Here is a 19,534-nt window from a genome sequence, read left to right as displayed (position 1 = left end):
GCTGAGCGATTTTATCGTATAGATAACCACTAAACTCCTCGGCACGTCCCTGCAACTCCTCGGCACGTCCCTGATGAAGGAGAGAGCGGGTCACCCGGAACAGGGCGGCCGGGCGGTTATCTGCCGACGCAATGAGGGTGGAGGCGTAAGAACGCCTCGCCTCCCTCATTGCCACTAGGTAGGTCCTAGAATAGGTCCTAACTAGTGTCCGATCAGCTTCGGAACGGCTGGACCTCCAGGTGCTCTCTAGGCGTCTTCTCCGGCGTTTCATCTCCCTCAGCCCCTCGGAGAACCAAGGGGCCGGACGAGATCTGCGCCGGGTCAGAGGCCGCAAAGGCACGACACGGTCCAAGGCCCCAGCCGCGGCCTGTTCCCAGGCCACGACTAGTTCCTCAGTCGTGCCGTGGGCCAGATCCTCAGGAAATGGCCCAAGCTCCGTCAGGAACCTCTCGGGGTCCATCAGGCGCCTGGGACGGAACCAACGAATAGGTTCCGTCTCCCTGCGATGGTGGGTGGCGGTTCGGAAGTCTAGACGAAGGAGGAAATGATCGGTCCATGACATTGGTTCTGTTACTATATCATCTAATACCAGATCATTTAACCACTGTCCAGAGATATAAATCAAATCCAGCGTGCCTCCCCCCATGTGCGTAGGGCCATCATTTACTCGAATCAGGTCCAAGGCCGTCATGGAGGCCTGGAACTCCCGAGCTGCAGTCGATAACAGGCCAGCTGATGGCAGGTTGAAATCCCCCATGACTATAAGTCTGGGGGTCTCAACCGCCACAGCGGCGAGTACCTCCAACAGCTCGGGCAGGGCTGTGGTCACGCAGCAAGGAGCCAGGTACGCGATCAACAAGCCCAACTGATTCCTATGGCCCCACCTCACATAGAGGGATTCACAGCCGGCAATCTGAGGAACAGTGGCCTCCCTCGGCTCTGGATCTTCCTTAATGACAACCGCCACCCCTCCACCCCTACCTTGGGCCCTCGGCTGATGAAATGCTCGGAAACCTGGAGGGCACAGCTCAACAAGGGGAACCCCCCCCTCTGGACCCAACCAGGTTTCCGTAATGCCCATAAGGTCCGCGGACTCCCCCTGAATAAGATCGCAAATCAGGGGAGCTTTGTTAGCCTTTGTTTATCTGGTTCACAGCCAGATAAAATAAACAATAATATTATAATATAAATACTATTAAAATACAATTAAAAAACTTATTCAATTGGCCAGGATTAAAAATTTAAAATGATAAAACCCATATAAAATTAAAAACCATATAAATCTAAAATCCTATGCCAGTCCTATGCCAATTGCTCCAAAACAGCCAACTCTCTTTCTTCCCACAAAAGGATTGGCAGTTTTGCCACTTTAAAGCATCCTGATCAATCTGTATGCCTTTACCTGAAATATTTCAAAGCCGTAGATGTCCAGGACACCAATATTATACTCCTGGCTATCTTTTTCCATCGCCTTGTTGATGGACTGTTAAAACAAAATGGGGAAAAACATATTCCCATGAAAACAAGAATGCGACTTTGAAATCAAAGGGATACAGTGAATTAAACCCGAGTAAAAAGGCTGCTTGCCAAAGGTTACTAAATGCCACTTTAAGTGCTCTTGAAGCCCTGCAAGCATTCCCTCTGTGCTCTTGCCCTGGGAAACCGATGCCAGCTCTTCTGCCCCACCAGGCCCTCCTCCAAGGGCAGCCCCCTCCCGATGGGCACCGAGGCCTTGAATCTCATCTGCAAAATGAGATTGAAAACAGCCCTCACAAGTTGCTGCCTTTCGCGTATCCTTCTGAAACCTCTTCCAGGAAATGCTGTTGTTGAGGGGTGAAAGGAGAAAGATTCTCTCCTGTGGATAAAGGTTTTAGGCCTCCATGACTTGCAACTCTATGTAAACTGCTGGGAATATATTTGAGGATGGCAGAGTGCAAAGCCTGCAATAAAGGCCTCATGAGGGACCCCTCCTTCCCCACCCTTGGCGTGTTGAAGCACCACTTACGTCCACCAAGTAGTCGAAGACCCTAGCATGAAGTGCTTTGGCCAAGGCATCCCTGGTGTAACACGCTTGCTCTACGTTGAGGGTCACATGGATGGATTCCGATTTGCCACCCCACTTGCTGTCCATCTGCCTGCTGGTCAGTTTCTCCTTAAGCCGGGCCTGGTCAATTCCCAGGAGGAAAGCCGGGAAGGCCAAAACTGCGGGAGTGTCAAAAGGAAACCACAGTGAGGCAGCAAAGCAGCCAGAGGAGGAAGAGGAGAGGGTCTTCTTTTGTTTAGACCCCTACTCCCACCCAGGGCAGGGGGCCTTGGGCCATTATGCAGGTTGCCTGGGAAAACATTCCATGTTTTGCCCCCTTCCCCCCAGATCAGTCTTCAATTCTGGACACCTTCTGGAGAAACTCTGGAGAAGGCCCATTGCCCCTGGGTGTCTTGCCTGCCAGGACGTGGTTCTTCCAGAGGGTGGCCCTCTGACCCCAGAGTCCCCTTGGCTACCCCACCGCTCCAGCCCAGCCCAGCCCACCCCAAGAGGGGCTACCTACATTCTTCACTCTCCACTGCGGCATAGTTGCCGACCTCTTTGAAGCTGAGGTTGCCGAGGTGCAGCACCCCGGCCACAATCTGGATGACCAGCGCCTGCTCCTGGGCAGAGATGCCGATGACCTTCATGGCATGCTGCAAAGGTTGAGAGTGGGAGAAAGAGGGTTTAAAAAAAGCCCCTCTGAATAACTCCATCGGTTCAGATCAACTGGCAGCAGTAAATATTTTGGAATTCTTTTTAGAGCTTTGGGAACAGTTTCTTTGTCATAGAGTCAGCCTTGTGCTTTTCTCCCTCTCAAAGGGTAAAAAGGAAACGCTGATTTATTTCATTGTAAATGAAAGCAGAACATTCAGAGAGGGAGCTCACGTGAAGGCCTGGCTCTTCCAATTCAAGACACCGCAAGAAGCTAATTCAACTTGGGGTTTTCCAGGCATTTAAAAAAAAAGTTTAAAAGCACAATAAGCAAAAAACAGAAGGTATAAATCTCTGGAACAGTAAAGCAAAAACAACTTTTCAGAGTTTATGCTCTGCAGCTGTTCCTCGCCATGTAACACTGCAAGGCAGAGGAGGTATTTAAACAACAGCAGAAGAGAACGATAATCATCTTAAAAACCTTCCTAAATGGCTAAATATACTCTTTATGTATTTATTTATTTGCTTGCTTGCTTGCTCATATTAAAATTTGGCATGAGACGGAGGATATTATTCTTCATTTTGTCTGACTTCTCAGTTCAGGGAACAGAGCAGAAAATCAAGGAGGAAAAAACAGGAACCGTGGAGACCCAACAAACCCACCCCAGAATCCAGAAGTGTAGGCCGTGTGCAGGGACAGGCTAGGGAGAACCAGGAGATGAAAGCTGGGGATGGTAGGCAGAAGAGCTTCCTGAAGCCCCAGGTCTTTTGTCCAGAATGGCTAATGGACGGTTTGGCATTTCTAGCGCCTCCTCCAGCCAGTGGTTTCTCAGGCACCCTCATCGTAAGTGATCCCCATGGATTGGCCCCGTGGCCAATCTCAAAACTACACCTGGGGTCAGATCAGGAGGGCGGATGAGGACATGGATGGAGGCGGAAAGGAGTCCCTCTCTGACTTTTTTAGCAAAAGCCATTGGATCGAGTCCATCTTGTCTTTGTTCCCAGGCAGCTGCACTTCGGACCTTTTTTGCACAGAAGCGGTTCTTGTCGAATGGGGAGGTGGGGAGGGAAACTTACCAGAGTTTCCTGGAAATCAGATTTGTCACTGATGTCTTCCACTTTGTAGGATCCTGAGAGGCTCAAGTAGTGATAGTAGTCCATGTTGGTGATGCCAAGGCTGGTCTTTTGCTCGTTGGAAGCGCCTTCAATCAGCTGCAGGATAAGGCCCCCACGCCACAAGATAAGTTAGTGCACTTTGTGTGGTGTTTGGGAGAGGCAGAGAATTTGGCTTCCTCTATTGAGGTGGGGGTTGGGTGGGAGCACTGCTTTCATCCTTACTAGGGCTTCAAAGGAAAACAGCCATTTCTTTGTCCAATGAAAACGACCCCTGAGAGTGTATGGCAGCCTTTGGGCAGGGAACCCCCGCCAATGTTGGGTCTCCAGAATCGTGCCCCGGGAGAAAGGCTCAGTCTGGGATCAGAAGGATCTGGGCAGCTCGCCTGAGGAGCCTGGCAGAAGACCTCCAGGGACGGCCGTAGTTACATCAGGACTGCAAATGGGGTACTTGCCGGCTGGAAGTGCTCCAAAAGGCCTGAAAAGGTCCAGCTGGCCCTCCCGGAGGAGCAAGAGCAGCCAAACTTGCCCAGAGGTTCGGGGGCCTCTTCTTCAACCTCCCCCATCCTCCCATCCCCAGGCAACTGCTGACCTGGTAAAAAATGTGGAAGCTCCTTTCCCCGGGATTCCTCATGACCACTCGGGATTTCTCCAGCAGGAAGTTGGAGATCTTTCCTCCGTCTGGCTCCCCACCTGGACTAAACTGGATTTCGAAGTATTTCCCCTGCAACAAAGGGAGGATGTCAGTGACTGAAGCCGTTCGAGTGGAGTGGCCGAAGGAGGGGAATCCTTGGCCGGAGAGTAAGATGGCTCCCCTTCCTTTCTGGGGGGTCACAGCGGATGCCTGTCTCTCCCCTTGTATCCCCCCATATCCTTTACTCCCGGGGGGTGGGGGGGCAGAAGAAACGATGGTCCCAACCCATCTGGTGCTGCTCTGGCAAAGGACCACATCCGTGACTCACAAATCTGCTGGAGTTGTTGTTGCGAACCGTCTTGGCATTCCCAAAGGCCTCCAGGAGAGGGTTGGACTGCAGAATGATATCCTTCACGTGCTGAAAGCCAGAAAGCGGAAGTCAGGCTTCGGATGAAAGCCCTCCCCCTCCTCCTCCCCCCTCCCCCTCCGCCTTTGCTGGATCATCCAGGTGGGTCTTAGGCAGGATTCTCCCCTCCCCAACAGTTACAGAGGAGAGGAGGCACCAGGCCACCCACCTTGAGCCAAGCAGACTGAAGCAATGGCGAGTGGGCAACTGACCTCTTGCTGCACCCTACAGCTCTAACCCTCTGCCTCAGGAAATCGGGCTTTTCTAACCAGGGATGCCCACCCTCAACGTGGGATACCAAAAGATCCTTTCGTTGTTTAGCACTCCTTGGATTGACACCCTTTCCGTCTCAAATCACAGATGTTAACGAGGTTGCCATTAATTACACCAGGACTGAAATCAATGACCATCTCCTTTGCAGTCAGGAAGACTCCATCCTCTGCCTCTACCTGTTTCCTGGCCACATTGCTGCCTAAATCTGACTCACAGAGAAAAACTGGGTCTCTTCCTAGAAATAACTGAGCAGCTTTTTTATAGAGGGCGATTAAGCCCATTTAAAACACAACAGTTGCTCCCTCCTTGGCTGGTTACAGATCCAAATGGAGGCAGGCTGTGATCTCCCATGGCAACGCGGGAAAAGACATAACCAGTGAGATCTCGTAATGCCAACAAATTATAGGGAGCCGAGACCCAAGGAAAGCAGCCGCCTGGCTTGTCCAGAAGTCTCCCTGTTCCTCCTCTCACCTGCACTTTGGGGCCTCCTCCGGATATCTTGGAGATGTAGCTCATGATGTACTTGGCTCCCACAGTCTTCCCAGCACCACTTTCGCCACTGGGAAAAATTAAGAGTAGCCCCTCGTTGCAACCATTCCAAGCAGAGTCCTCAAGAACAACCATTTATGTCCCTAAAGCCTTGACCTCCTGCAGTTCCACCTGCCCTGAGTCGGGAGATCAGAACCTGGTCATTTTGCCTGAACCCCTGAAGAATGGCCGATGCTTCATTTCCCCTCCATCCATTGGGAGCCAGGGTTAAAGCTGAGGGTACCATGTTGCATTGCCAGGCCATCCTGGATATGGCAAGTGCTGCGCTCTAGGCACCAGCAACAGAGGCTTCCTCGTCCCTGACTCCGGGGGGGGGGAGTGGGGGGCTGAAAGGCCCCTCCTGCCAGACCAAGGCTTAGGGCCATCCTAAGCAGCTGCCCTCTTGGGTGCTTGAGATCCTGTTCTTCTGCAAATTTGCCTGGTTTTATCAATCAGGATCCTGGTGAATTTGCTAAGTACAAAATGCAGCAAGACAAGAATTTATGAGCCACAAGAAGCAGATTCAAGGCAGTTTGACTCCTCCCGAGTCCTCCAGGAGTGTCCAGAAGTCTCCCTGTTCCTCCTCTCACCTGCACTTTGGGGCCTCCTCCGGATATCTTGGAGATGTAGCTCATGATGTACTTGGCTCCCACAGTCTTCCCAGCACCACTTTCGCCACTGGGAAAAATTAAGAGTAGCCCCTCGTTGCAACCATTCCAAGCAGAGTCCTCAAGAACAACCATTTATGTCCCTAAAGCCTTGACCTCCTGCAGTTCCACCTGCCCTGAGTCGGGAGATCAGAACCTGGTCATTTTGCCTGAACCCCTGAAGAATGGCCGATGCTTCATTTCCCCTCCATCCATTGGGAGCCAGGGTTAAAGCTGAGGGTACCATGTTGCATTGCCAGGCCATCCTGGATATGGCAAGTGCTGCGCTCTAGGCACCAGCAACAGAGGCTTCCTCGTCCCTGACTCCGGGGGGGGGGAGTGGGGGGCTGAAAGGCCCCTCCTGCCAGACCAAGGCTTAGGGCCATCCTAAGCAGCTGCCCTCTTGGGTGCTTGAGATCCTGTTCTTCTGCAAATTTGCCTGGTTTTATCAATCAGGATCCTGGTGAATTTGCTAAGTACAAAATGCAGCAAGACAAGAATTTATGAGCCACAAGAAGCAGATTCAAGGCAGTTTGACTCCTCCCGAGTCCTCCAGGAGTGTCCACGAAGTCCTCCTGGCAACGGTGGCCATTCCAGCCAAAGGTTCCTTGTAGGGCAATTGCCTTCTATTGCTTTTCCAATAAGTAGCGAGCAGCTGCATTGTCTTTTCTAATTCTGTCCCTCTCGGAGCTGCCCCACCAGACGTGGTTTGCAGAAGCCTTTCAAAAATAAAGCTAGGATGTGCGACTAAACCCACTGGGAAAGAAACATTATGGGAACTCTATTTTGGTAGCTATTAGCTGTTCCCATCTACAGTTACAAAAATACTGCAGTGCCTTTTGGAGAGTTTTGAAAGTCAACACAAAGAGAAAAAAGTCATCAGGAAAAAAAACCAATGTGACTCAAAGGTTTTGGCTTAGTGTGATGACTGTGCACATACCTACTGCAGCTTAGCATTTTGGGTCAAGAATGATGGCTTCTCCAACAAACCATGGTTTAAAAACCTTGCTTAGCATCTGTGAATTCAGTCAAAGAATTTTTGCAGGCACCAAGATCAAATGTAGTATTTTAAATCTTGCTGCTGCTTTCTTTTAAAAAAAATAAAAATAAAAAATAAAGAGATTGATATACTTGGCATGATATACTTAAACTGGTGACTGAAAGCAAAATCTGCTATGTATTTTCTCAGAAGTTAATCCCACCAAGATCAAGGAGGCTTGTTGCCCTGGGAAACTACGATTAGGATCCAAATCTTGATTTGGCAAGTCCTCTTCAGGATGCAATCTCTTTGAGCCAGAGAGATGCAGGTCATCAGCCTGCCAAGTGAGGCTCAGCTCTATGCTAAAATAAATCACGAACTCAATGCGCTATTGAATTAAGTGAACAATCAAATATACATTTGCTACCAGAATAAAGAGGTTTTGGCTGCTGGAGCTTGCAATCACGGCTGAGTCCAAGCTGCCCTGTTGTCTACGGTGCTCAAGAGAAACATCCATTGACAGGCAGTGGACTTGATGGAGGCTTGGCTACCGAGGCAGGGGAAAGAGGCTGTCAGCCCTAGGGGGTCTTCTGCTCTGGACTGGGCAGCGTCCCTCTTGCAAAGAAGCATGGATCTCCTGGCCTTGGAAAGGGGACCCTCTTAGACCGGGGGGCCCAAAAGTACCACCCACCTTCAATCAGCTGCTACTTCTAAAAAACCTCAGATTTCTGCCAGGTCTGCCCTTTCTCTCGGGGCACCCTTTCTTTGCCCAAGAACCTGTGAATAACTTTGGTGGAGCCTTATTTTTTCTGTTGCTGCTGCTGCTGCTGCTGCTGCTGGTGGTGGTTGCTTCAAGCAAAGCAACCCCCTCCCAGCAGCCTCTTCTAGGACCAGGAAGGCCTTGCCAGCTCCTTTGCATCAGTAGATCATCACATGACCAGAGCCATTGCTCTTTCGCTTGTTTCGTGGCCTACGTGTATTCCAAGACCCTGGGGGCATCTAAACATGGATTTATTCATATATCAAATGTAGTTGCTACCCATCTTGAGGTTCAAGTGACTTTGAATGTCAGGATGTTCATACAGAGGAGAGAACACCCATGTTGTCCCACTACAGCAAAGTTGTATGTGCCCTGCACAGCTTGATGGCAATTGCACAGTGCCAAGCTTCAAACAGAAGAACTTCTAAGCAAGCCTCTCTTTTCTTCCTCAGCCACACGGAGGGTGAATTCCTGTAAGTGGCAGATACTGGTTTTTTTTTTAGCTTAAGAAACCAGAAATAGAAATAAAAAAGCCACAATAATGACAAGTTGGGGGGGGGAACCCAAACTAGCTGCTTCCAGGCTAAGTCTGTGGGCCACAAGCAAAAATGACAGAGATGAGGCCTCTCAGTTATTCTTTCCACTGTTTTCTCCTTTAGAAATTGCAGAACAAATTAATTGTTGGGCCCCTGAGAATCATGAACCCTCAAACTTAATTTGTCAGGGTGGGTTGGGGAACCTCCCAAGGGGGTGGGAACCAGGATTTGGAGACCCAGCTGGCCCAACGGAACTATATACTTTCTTCATAAACCAAAGCAACCTTCTGCCCCCTCCAGATGGAATGGAGACACTGGGCGGTTCATGCAGGTGGGTTCAGTCGCTGCTGTCTTTGCTTTACCTGCTTTCACCTCATGGATCACTAAATCCATTCAACTCTACGTTTAGGGTTCTGCCATTTCATTTTCTCATGCAACTTTGCAATTAGAAGCATTTCCCAAGGTTCATTTGACTCCACTGGGCAGAACATCTGGCTCTAGTTCAGCAATCCCTTCGTTTGTCTTGCCATCCATGCCCTTGAGTTCCATAATTTTCCCTAAACAAATCCCTTGTCCTTCTCATTGAGAGATTCTCCATTCCTGGATTGCTTGCACTCAGTATTTGCCCTCACCTGAACCCCAGGTGGTGGGGCCTCTCCCCCTTGCAGGACCTCAGGGCTTCCAAGCTCCTTTGGACAGCAGGAGGTAGACACACGCACACACACACAGAGACATGATGCTCCCCACTCCCGCTGCTGCCAGCCCAGCCCAAGGGCAGAAAGGAAAGCAGGTCCCTTACCTGATGATCACACACTGGTTCTCTCGGTCAATTATCATATTTCGATACATGTTGTCTGCCAGAGCATAGATGTGTGGTGGATTTTCATACTGCGCCTAAAGGGAAGGAAGCAGTGGGGCAAACCCAAGGACTGATGAAAAGGCCCCAGGAAGAAGAAAGAGACCTGCCTGAAACAGCTGCCCCGTCCTCCCACCTGGCCACGTGGAGAACAAGGCCTGGTGAGTAAGAAGCAGGGAGCCACGGGAAAAGTGGAGCAGCTTTCAGTGAATCCGTTTTGTAATGAAAACAAGCTTTGAAAAGCTGAGGATCACTTACGGCTCCCTGGTATATTTCAATTTCTCTTTCTCCAAAGTATGGCATCTGCTTGAATGGATTGACGGAGATGAGGACGGATCCAATGTATGTCTGCATCAGGAAAAGTCAAGGCGATATCATTTCAAGAAGCACAAATGAAGCGCCCCCCTCTCCTGCCCAGGTTCCACCTGATGTGAAGTTTGGTTTGTTTGACTTCCGTCAAATAACCTGTGGATGGCCTCCCCCCATTTGCCAGCGGAGTTCAGACAATAACAGCAACTCTTCCGTTAGCTCACCGAGGTAGCCCACTAGAGTCCAGTCTTTGGGGCCAAGGGCAGCCTCATCCGCCCTTGGCTACCTCACCTGGCAGGCCAGGAATGCAACCTGGCAAGGCAGGCCTGCAGAGGATGGGCTGCCTTGAGCTGAGGGTTTAGCTCTGTCAACCATTAGCTCATTAACCCGATGTGTACCTGCCTCAGTGTTTCGCTTCCTTTGTGTCTGATGATGCACCCATGTGGGACACCAAGCATTGGGGTTGCAGGAGAAAGAGAAAGCTGCTTAAGGCAGCAGGAGCTCCCCCCGCTCCCCCTTTCCAAGTCAGCCACAATACTTTCCCACTGAAGAGTAGAACGGGTACAGAGCTTCAGCTTGCTTCACACTGGCATACACCCAGGATAACCACACCTACCGCTTGCCATTCAACATGCTGGCCCTGCAAACATGGACACAATTAGCCCTCAGTCTTACAAACAAAATCCCATTGTTTGGGGTTAATAACTGCAGGATGATGTCATGCTACTACTTAAGAAAAGAAAACCCAGGGAAACAAACAAACCCAAACTCCCAGATGGTGCAAAACAGAAGAGAGGGGAGAAAGGGATCCACCCAGGGCAACTCTGGCTGTAGCTCAGGAATTGGCTGTCTGAGCCCCTGGAGCCCCTGGTGAAGAGAAGGATGAGCCTCCTTCCAGCTGCAAGGCCTTTCAACCGCTTTGTAAACAGTCGCCAGGAATGAGTGATACTAAGCAGCCGGAAAGACCAGACAAGCTCAGCCCGGGAGGAAGGCGGCCAGTTACCTTCAGGTGCTTTGGGTCTCTGCCATCGTGGGGGAAGAGCTTGGGGATGCCATTTCTGGTGAGATTGGAACAGGTGGGGGAGGGGCAGAGCCATGCCTGTCCAAGAATGAAGCTGCCCCAGCCAGAGCCTCCATTGCTGCTGGATTCCTACCAGGAAACCAACTCTCTCAGAACTTCCAAGTTGGAGTGGTAAGGAAACAAGGACTACACACGCACAACCCCCTTGGGCTGAAGGGAGGGCAAGGCTGCCTTGACTCTCCTCCTCCCCCACCTTCCTCTCAAGGCCAGATGCGGGTTTACACACACATTCTTGCTTTCTCCCTTCTTCAAGGTTACTTCCAACCACACACGGTTCCCTACTTGGCCCAAAGGTTGAGCAGTTCAGACACACGCATGCACGCACCCCAGGCAGGACAATCTCCCAATGTGCAAAACAAAGCCACTGGTTCTTTAAAGGTTATTTGCTCTTCCTATCCTATAAAGAAAGCAAGGTAAACAAAGCCACTCAGGTTTGTGTGATAACAGCAGCTCCCAGAAGGACACAGGCAGCTGTGGGGGTGGGGAGGAGCAGCGAAGGGGTGGGGGCAGGAGACTGCCTTTCAAGAGGGGCACATCCAAGGGAGGCCTCCCCCCCACCCCCGTCCTGCTCTTCCTTCAGTTCTGCCAATTAAAGAAGAGGTCCCCTCTATCTCTGAACCTCAGATAAACTCCCCCCCACTCCAGCCTTCCTTGGGCCCTGAGGCTCAGGCTGTCTCTCTGCGGGGGGGGGGGGGGGGCGGGCGGCTCAGCAGCATCACCAAGGGAAGGGCAAACCTGCCCAAGCTCTCTTCTCTTAGTCCAGGGCTAAATTCTGCTGAATGGCTTTCCTCGCTGCTGAGACTCTGCCAGGGTGTGTGTGCAAGCAGGAGGAGGTGGTGAGGCCTGGTGTCTTCAAGCCAGTGGAGTCCCTTTCTCAGGGGACCTTGCCGGCAGCAAAACAGGTCTGGCGGCAGGGTCAGGAGCCGGTTTTCCCAGGCGTTTATGCTCTTGAACTGAGAGAAGCCTCTGGCATCAACTGCCATTAAGGTCCCCGAGTGGCTGGCTAGGAAAGGAGCCTTCTGCCTGTTAAACTCCTCCGGTTTAAAAGCAGGTGAATAAATACTGGCCAGGCAGGAGAGTCGGTTCCACAGACCCAGGGAAGGATACAAAAATAAAGTCATCCAGGTATCGCTTCTTGAGGTTCTCCACAATGGAGTCTTCTGAGATCTTGGAGAGAAGGACCATATCATCCACGCCGCTGTGCTTGACATTGTGGCTCTGCCAGTGGTACCGATAGTGGCCCTTGCTCCCCTGCCAGAGGAAAACATCGGGAGCAGGTTAACTATAGGAACGGTGATGGATACGCCCTCCATTACCCACCCCCCTACACACACACAAATGGTGTATCAATGTGGAGACAGAATCACCAAGAAGGGGGATTCAAGAGATGCAGGGAAACAGCATCACCAGTAACAACTATAGAACGAAAAGCAAGAGCAGCTACATTGTAAACAAATTGTGTGTATATAAGTAAATACTGCAAGATACATAACCCTTGGAGTTGGAAGGGACCTTAGAAGTGACATGATCCGAGCATCTGCTTAGTTCAGGACTCATTGTAACATCTTTTTAAGGTGACCTCCTGCCTCGCCGGCCTTTCATGGTTCGTTGGCTGACAGCTGAGAGACTCAGAAGCTGCTCTGAGTCTAGATGGGCTTCTCCATTCTGATCAGGCCTTTAACCGCTGTACAATAGAGACCTCCGCAGGAGAGCGAGTCGGAAGCACCAAAGTGCTGAGAATAGAAAGCGAGTTAACAGAACTTCCTTCCCAAGATAAATGCAGCCAAAAAAGGAATTAGTGGCGTGTGATGATTTCCTAATTGGGAGGCATCTTTCCAGCCGTGCTCAGGAGATGTTTCCTGCACAAAGGTGGGCGAGACTGAAGAAGCAAGCAGAAAGGCCAACGGGAAGAGCTCCTTGGCCACCTGCCTCAAAAGAGCACGATGGAATTGTGTCAGTGGATAAAAATAGAACACGACACACCGTCCAGTTGTAGCATCTGCTACCAGTGCAGGGTTCCAGATATTCCTTTGAAGGACAATTGATGACCAAAACTGGGGACAGGAGAGCAGTCTCAGAACAAAGCAGAGGAGGAAAAATGAGGGAAGGAGGGCTCTGCCAGCCACTGACACCTGGGGGAGAAGAGATTTCACCCCGACTCCCCATGGAACCCCCCCCCCCGGCTTCTTCTTCCTGGCAGAGAAATGCTCCTTTGCTACAAGGCACCTCGAACTTGAGTTCTATCATCTCTGGGCATAACTGGGATGAAGGTTTCCTTCCTCATCACGGATGCTAATTAACTTACAGTATCAGCATCCAGTTATCATGACTCCTTATTGTGAAACATATACCAAAAATGTTTTGCTTAGAGTCAACATAATGGCCATTCCTTTCCTTCCTTATCAAGCTCTTCGATTTGACCTACGCCCACAAGCGAAGAGAGTTTCCAGTTTGTGAAAACTTTGGTGGCTCTGCCTGAGGCGCTCTCAGGCCACAGGAGCAGATGCTCTACCCGACATGTAGGCCTTCAGGGGCCACAAGCCTCCCTCCCGTCTTAAAGTAACTCTGGCAGTGGAGAGGGCAGCTTTTACTTGGGCATTTGTGAAAAGGATTGAAGCATGAGCAGGTCCAGGGAGAGGAGGGCAAGAGGAGTGGATTCCCTAACCCTGCTGGCTTTCCCATGGCTGTTGGCCACCAAGAGCTGTCGGAAGGAAGCTGCCGAATCCAGGGCAAGGCCGAGGGACGGGAGAGGGCAAGCCCGGGTCAAAGGAGGAGGGGAGAATGCTGCAAAAAGCCAAGGTTAGGAGAGCACCTGGCTGGCTGAAGCCTGGGACTACACCTATCTACCCGTCTGTCTGTCTGTCCGTCCCCAGATCTGTTTGAAAAGAGTTTGCAGGGCCTGCCATCCTGTGCATCACCATCATAGTCCCAAGGCATGGAAAAACCATTCCCTGGATTGCACGAAGGAAAAATGCAGATTCCCAGAAAAGCTTCTGCCCCAGAGCCAGCCACATGGCATTCCAAAGAATTCCCCATGGAGGCCAAAATAAGCAGAGACTCCTCAAAGTACGTCAACAATAATCAGCCTTTAAAATCACCCAGACAAAAGCTATTCATATTTCTATATTGTGAAGAAAAAAGTTTGCTTCCAGGAGGAAGCATTCCTCAGATATCTTGCCTCTGCCTTGGGAATGAGCAGCTGTTCCCCGTCACGAGGCTTTTCCTGCGGCAGCCCCCAATGCAGCCCCCTTGCAACAGGCTTCATCAGCTGGTAGGGTGGACCCACCTCAAGACCCACCAGTTGCTTTCAGGAGTGACTGAGCAGGCAGCATGAACTGTTTTACTGGCTAAAATGTTTCTGCCAGCCTTCAGGATATTACAGTGAGGGACAATGAGCCCCTGGAGCTCATTCTGGGTTGATTTCTGCATATTAAAGCAACTGCAGTCCCCCCCCCCCACCATCCAGCACTGGGATTCCCTGGGCATTTTATTCTTTTTGGATTCCGCAAGGCAGACACTTTCTTGCTTATCCTGTGAAGCATTGGCAGCACCACAACCCTGAGAGTATTTAAAGCACTTGCCGTTCTTTCTCCCCCCCCCCGCCTTTGCAAATAAACACACTGCTGGCTTAAACACAGCACAGCTGTTGCTATAGAGACACCCCGCCCCAAGGCAGCAGCATCCCACAAGGCCTGTGGAGATGCTTAGGAAGCCCATCGTCCACCTTTGGGCTGCATCGTCTGCTTGGGTTAGTCTAAACAGGAACTGCCCAGCAAGGAGTTATTTTGCCCAACAATTTCATGGGACATTTTTCTTCTAGCAAATTGAGCCTGGACTGGGGTCCACTGGAAACTCAAGAGGATTACTCTTCTGCAGGATACTGCCCTCTCCCACCCCCCACACCCCCACCCCGCTCAGCCCAGCCTGGCTCCCACTCACTTGGGGGGAGGGGCTGGCAGTCCTACCTCTTGAGAGGGGGGGACCTCCATCCTTGCTCTCTCCAAACTCAGGCGGATGGCCAGGGAGGGGGGCGACCCCTTGGGAAACCGCATAAGGCTGAAGGAGCCCCGCCAGGCTTCCAGCGTTTCTTTTTGATCTCCTGGCCTCCTGAGCTTTGCCACAATTCAGCCGTCCGTGGCTCAAGACTGGCAGTCAGCAAAGAGGGACCGGGATTTCCCTCACTTAGCCTAGAGGACCTGTGCCAGGAGAGACCACCCAGAGCTCAGGGAGACAGAAAAAGGCAAGCACCTCTCCCCTTGGTTGTTCCTCTTCCCGAGGCTCCGTTTCAGCCAGGAAGGGAGCAAGAGGGGGGCCCTCGGCCAGATGTGCCCCCACAGCCTCTCCTTGGCAGCAGCTTTTCCTCAAGCTGCCAGCATCCCTTGATAGCAGCACTGGCTTTCCCAAGGCCCTTTAATGCTGAGGGAAGGCAAGTGCCCTGCTGCTCTCCCACCGCTGTGGCCAGAGGCTCCGGCAGTCACGAGGGGACCCTTCGCGCCTTTTAGCAAGAAAAACTGGGACACACGCACCCTTTAAGGTGTGTTTAACGTGGCTGGCGAAGGGCCTCAGATTGTTCTGCAGCATTTAAGGCACAAGAAGGTCTTAATAAAAATTAGACCTGCGCTGCCCAAGAGGAGCTGGCAGTTGTACATTAAATCACACTTTTGCAATTGCTTTATTGGTCGTTTTGAATGTTGCGGAAAGGAGAGAAAGCTGCCCAACCAGAAGCTTTGAAATGGTTCTTAACCCGTCCTCTGAAATGGAAACTTTTGATCAGACTGCCATGTCCCTGGCAGCTGACACCAGAGGGAAATAATTCAGTGCAAGGGATCTAGGAAAAGGAAGGCAGGGATTCAAGTGACACATCAAGTGGGCCTCTTATTGCCGTAAACGTCCCCTTGCCAAAAAGAAAGGATAAGCCACAGCAAGGGAAGAAACATGCAGCCACATCTGGCGGTTGTGCGCTCCATGGAAAGGCTGGGCTGTCTGGGACAATCTGAGCATTTGGGCAATCCACAGCTGCTCTAGAAAGGGGAGGTCACTTCCAGGCTCAATGGCCAGACGGCCGGAAGAAGTCCCTCAAGGTGTGGGTCTTCGCATTCATGAAACAGGCTCTTGTCCCACACAGCAGGCGCAGAGCAATCCGAGCAGCAGGGATGGTTTTGCCGCCTGGCTCTTGCCAGTGACATTCTGGAGATTCACTCCCCCTGCCGCCAGGCAGATGTCTGGGCGGCCCCTTCAGCCCCAATAAAAAGGAGGAAGTGGCTAATGGGCTTCTGGCCCAGGACCTTCCCAGCGACTTAACTCTTCCAGTGGATCCCAGCCCTGGGCTCTTCCAGCCGAATCCAGCAAGGAGAATGTGGGATCGAGGCTGCCCGCTGCACCAGACGGTGGCTGGCAAGAGGTCTCCCCCTTCAAACCCCTGGGGAGTGCAGCGACTTTGCCCATGCTGGGGAGGCCTTCGGTTAAATCAGTGACGCATTTGCCTGTGTTATCGGCCATGGGTGTTTCCAGCACAAGGCTGCCACACAATGCAGGCTGAGAGGCCGCAGAAAAGCAAGTCGCCTTATCTGGCAGGTGCTGGAAAGATGCAGGTGGGGCCGGGCACTCAAGAAGCCTTGGACTACAACTCCCATGGTCCTTGGTTCCACTGATCCAGTTGTCCCTGAGGATCCTATTGTTCTATTGCAGAAATCATCTGAAAAGATGTTGGGCAAAGAGGTTTCGCTGAAGGGGAAACTGAGCCACACCCGAGCCTCTCGGGGATTCGGGTCGCTCCTTAATGGTTGCAAAATGAGGAATTTTCCACCAAGGAAAATTCGACTGGGTCGCTGCTAACCCCCCACCCCCCAAAAAATTGGTCTGCTTTCCCCACATGCACTGAAGAGGGGGTCTTGGCACCCAAGGAAGCACCCACCGCACAACAGGCTGTTTGGTTAAGAAAAACTTGCCCTTGAAGTTCAAGCACATTTTTGCCCCAAAAAGTTTAAACCGATTTTATGTTTTGCATGCCCATTTAGCTAGCTAGCCAGAAGCAGTGAGGGCTAATGAGCAACAGAAGCCAGAATCTGAAGGAAAAACTGAATCATAAATCAGTTCTTTTGAAAAGGAAGCCTACAAGTTGTGTCTGCACAAAAGAATGGGGGGGGGGCAGTGGGATGAGTAAGTCATACTGGGGAGAAATAAAACTGATGAATGATATTGGAATTCTGGCCTTTCTCGTAGGAGCACAGATGGGGGAGGAAGTTGGAAATGTGTCTTCCCCAAGGAAAAGCAGAAATGCCATTAACTTCACCTCCTCCTTGGAACGTCAAGAGTGGCTACCCTTGAACACACACCAGTCTCAAAGCAGTTACCCTGTTTTTCTTCTCCATCACAAAGCTAAGGGCAGGTCAATGAAAACCACAACTGGAGTTCCTACTCAGACAGGGCCCATAATCCCCAGCCTGCTGGATCCTCCTCATGTGCCTAAGCCCCAAGACACCCTAGCCAGGAAGGCCAAAGAAGGAATGACAAATCGGTAATATGAGGGACTTGCCCACAAGCCAGGCAGGCTCCCTGTTTTGTCAACATCTTCAGGCAACAGGTACAACCCAGCAACGGTGCAAAATTGTACACCTGGAAGGGGCCGGGAGGAAGATTTGCCCTGGCCAAGGCCGAGACTGGCACGCTGGCGGCACTTTCCGTTTGTTCTCCAAGGGGGGGGGGGACGAAAACCAGCAGGTGTAAACTGACAGAGGGGATCCAGACTTGCCACGAGGAGGAATTTCCTGACCGAGGGGGCTGTCTCTGGGGACTCCTCCTCTTGGCCTGAGGGCTGCCCCCTTGAAGGCCACCAGGGTTTCCTCTGTAAGCAGATCCAACAGACCAGAGACCTGCCTTTTGCATCTGGGTCACTGAGACACGGTTTGCTCTGGGTCTGCAAAGCCTCAAAGGCCAAGACTTGTTCCTGCGGCCAGGGAAGAGAATGTCCAGTCTGCCTTCTACAAGAAGAGCCTTTGCTCCAGCCACTTTCTTCTGCCAGCAAGAAACTAGGTTAAAGAAACACTTCAGTGTAGGGCATCGGTGAAAAGCCAGCAGGGTGTGTTCTTTCTTTTTTTGAACTAGAACATCCAGTAAGATCAGATCCAACTTTGTTGATTTAAAAGGTCTCTGCCTGTCCCCACCCCAAAGCCTCCATCTGAAGGAGCAGCAGAAAAGCCGTGGTTTCCATCAAAATAAATAAGACGATACCTACAACTGATCGGAAAAGGTGCACCTGACACAGCAGCATCAACCAGCCCTGAAGCAGAATCTATGTGGCCACTTAGAACCACGAGAGACCCAGCTCTGCAGTAGCCAAAGGTCTGCTGGGGATTCTCTCTAGCCTTGCAATGCCAGCCACGCTCAGACCCCTCTTAAAGCCCACAATGATTTTGGGGATCTGCATGGTGAGGAGGAGGGCAGACACACGGCACCAAAGTCCTGCCCAATTGCACCACGGCAGCCACCCCAGACCCACAAGGCCAAGGCAGGCCCTCCAAGGAACCTGCTTGCTGGGCCACAGACCGGCTTTCCGGTCCCCACCACCCAGAGTGGGGACCACCTGTCCTTCCTTGGCCGAGGGACTTCTGACTTCCTGCCCTGGAGCAGGACCGAAGGCAGGAAGGGTTGCGGCTCCTTCCAACAGAACCAGGCGGCTGATTCCATGATCAGGGATATCCAGGGTTGCGGCTGGATGAAGACGCCCTGGGCCTGGTCTGCCAGTGAGCAAGCGGGCTTTTGAGAAAGAGCAGTTCTCAGAGCCAAGTGCCTGGACCATGGCAGGGAACCCCAAGGCCCCCAGGAACCCCAAGACCCATTCTCCATCCAGCGGTGACGCATTCTGGCTCAGTCTGACCATCTCACTAGGATGGCCGCCGAAGTGGGGCAATCTGTCAACCTTGCCACCCCCTAGCCGAATGGTACCCACCTCTTTCCTGCTCGGCCCGCGTTGAAGTTCGGAGGGGGCAGAAGGGCAGCCAGGGGCCTCCATCTGGGGGAGTTTGCAGGCCTGCCACCAAGGGCAAGTGGAGAGCATGGCGAGGTCCGTGTTGCAGGGATGCTGTAGCGCCACGAGCCAAGATGCAGCGGAGGCTTTATGAGGACAGCCTGGTCCGACAGGTGTTCGGCGTCACCTGGGAACCTCCCAACCAGGAGAGGGTGGGAGTGGCCCAAGGGGCAGGAGCCCCTTCCTCTCCAGTTTCACCTCTCCACCAGGCCCTGGTCTTCGCAAGTCAGCAAAGGGAAGGAGCCACTTGTCAAAGCCAGATAGAATTAGAAACAGCCAGAGAAAATCTCAAGCACTCTCAGCCAGAGGTTTCCATGTGGCGTCTTGAGCACCAGACAGGCAGCCCTTTTCCTCCTCGGGGGTTTTCAACTGACCCTCAGCTTCCTGATCCACCAAGGCATCCAGGCAACCCACAGGCAATTCTGGGGGTGGGCAGCTTTAGGCAGTTGCCAGCACAGACCACCTTCCAAGCAGTCCAGATTCTCAAGGGAGATGGCTTCCTCACTGACCCCAGGATCCCTGGGGGTTACGGTCAAATTCTAAGCTTCCATTTGCAAGAAATGCATAAAGTGAGGCTGACGATTTGAAAATGCAAGGAAAAATAGCAGACAGGCTGAATTCCAGCAAAGGCCACCTCCTGCAGCTCTGGAGGCAAGAAGGTGATCGCCCCGTGCTGCTGTTGGGATCCAGAAGACCCCTAACGGTACAT

The 19,534-nt window shown here is 51.8% G+C and overlaps 1 protein-coding gene across 6 annotated transcripts in view; it reads right to left on the bottom strand.

The window, feature by feature from the left end:
* The window catches only part of MYO1E (myosin IE), a 35,921-nt gene extending 16,901 nt beyond the window's left edge, over positions 1-19,020 (bottom strand). For 2 of the 6 annotated variants that reach the window (XM_058155870.1, XM_058155872.1), the window contains exons 1-7: positions 5,575-6,148; positions 4,753-4,842; positions 4,383-4,514; positions 3,755-3,889; positions 2,547-2,679; positions 2,006-2,202; positions 1,403-1,483 (exon numbers count right to left, since the gene is read on the bottom strand). In XM_058155870.1, coding sequence (XP_058011853.1) covers positions 1,403-1,483; positions 2,006-2,202; positions 2,547-2,679; positions 3,755-3,889; positions 4,383-4,514; positions 4,753-4,842; positions 5,575-5,727 — 921 coding nt within the window. In that variant the 5' untranslated portion in view covers positions 5,728-6,148. Of the gene's footprint in view, positions 1-1,402; positions 1,484-2,005; positions 2,203-2,546; positions 2,680-3,754; positions 3,890-4,382; positions 4,515-4,752; positions 4,843-5,574; positions 6,149-6,221; positions 6,310-9,352; positions 9,448-9,667; positions 9,758-11,906; positions 12,051-18,747 lie in introns of those variants that run through there. The other 4 variants (XM_058155875.1, XM_058155871.1, XM_058155873.1 and 1 more) reach the window with 4 other exon arrangements.
* Positions 19,021-19,534: the final 514 nt, after the last annotated feature.

Source organism: Ahaetulla prasina, chromosome 13 (assembly GCF_028640845.1).
Source record: "Ahaetulla prasina isolate Xishuangbanna chromosome 13, ASM2864084v1, whole genome shotgun sequence".
NCBI classification, from domain to species: domain Eukaryota; kingdom Metazoa; phylum Chordata; class Lepidosauria; order Squamata; family Colubridae; genus Ahaetulla; species Ahaetulla prasina.
The sequence above is the reverse complement of the archived record's forward strand: the minus strand, read 5'-3'. Positions and strand labels throughout refer to the sequence as shown.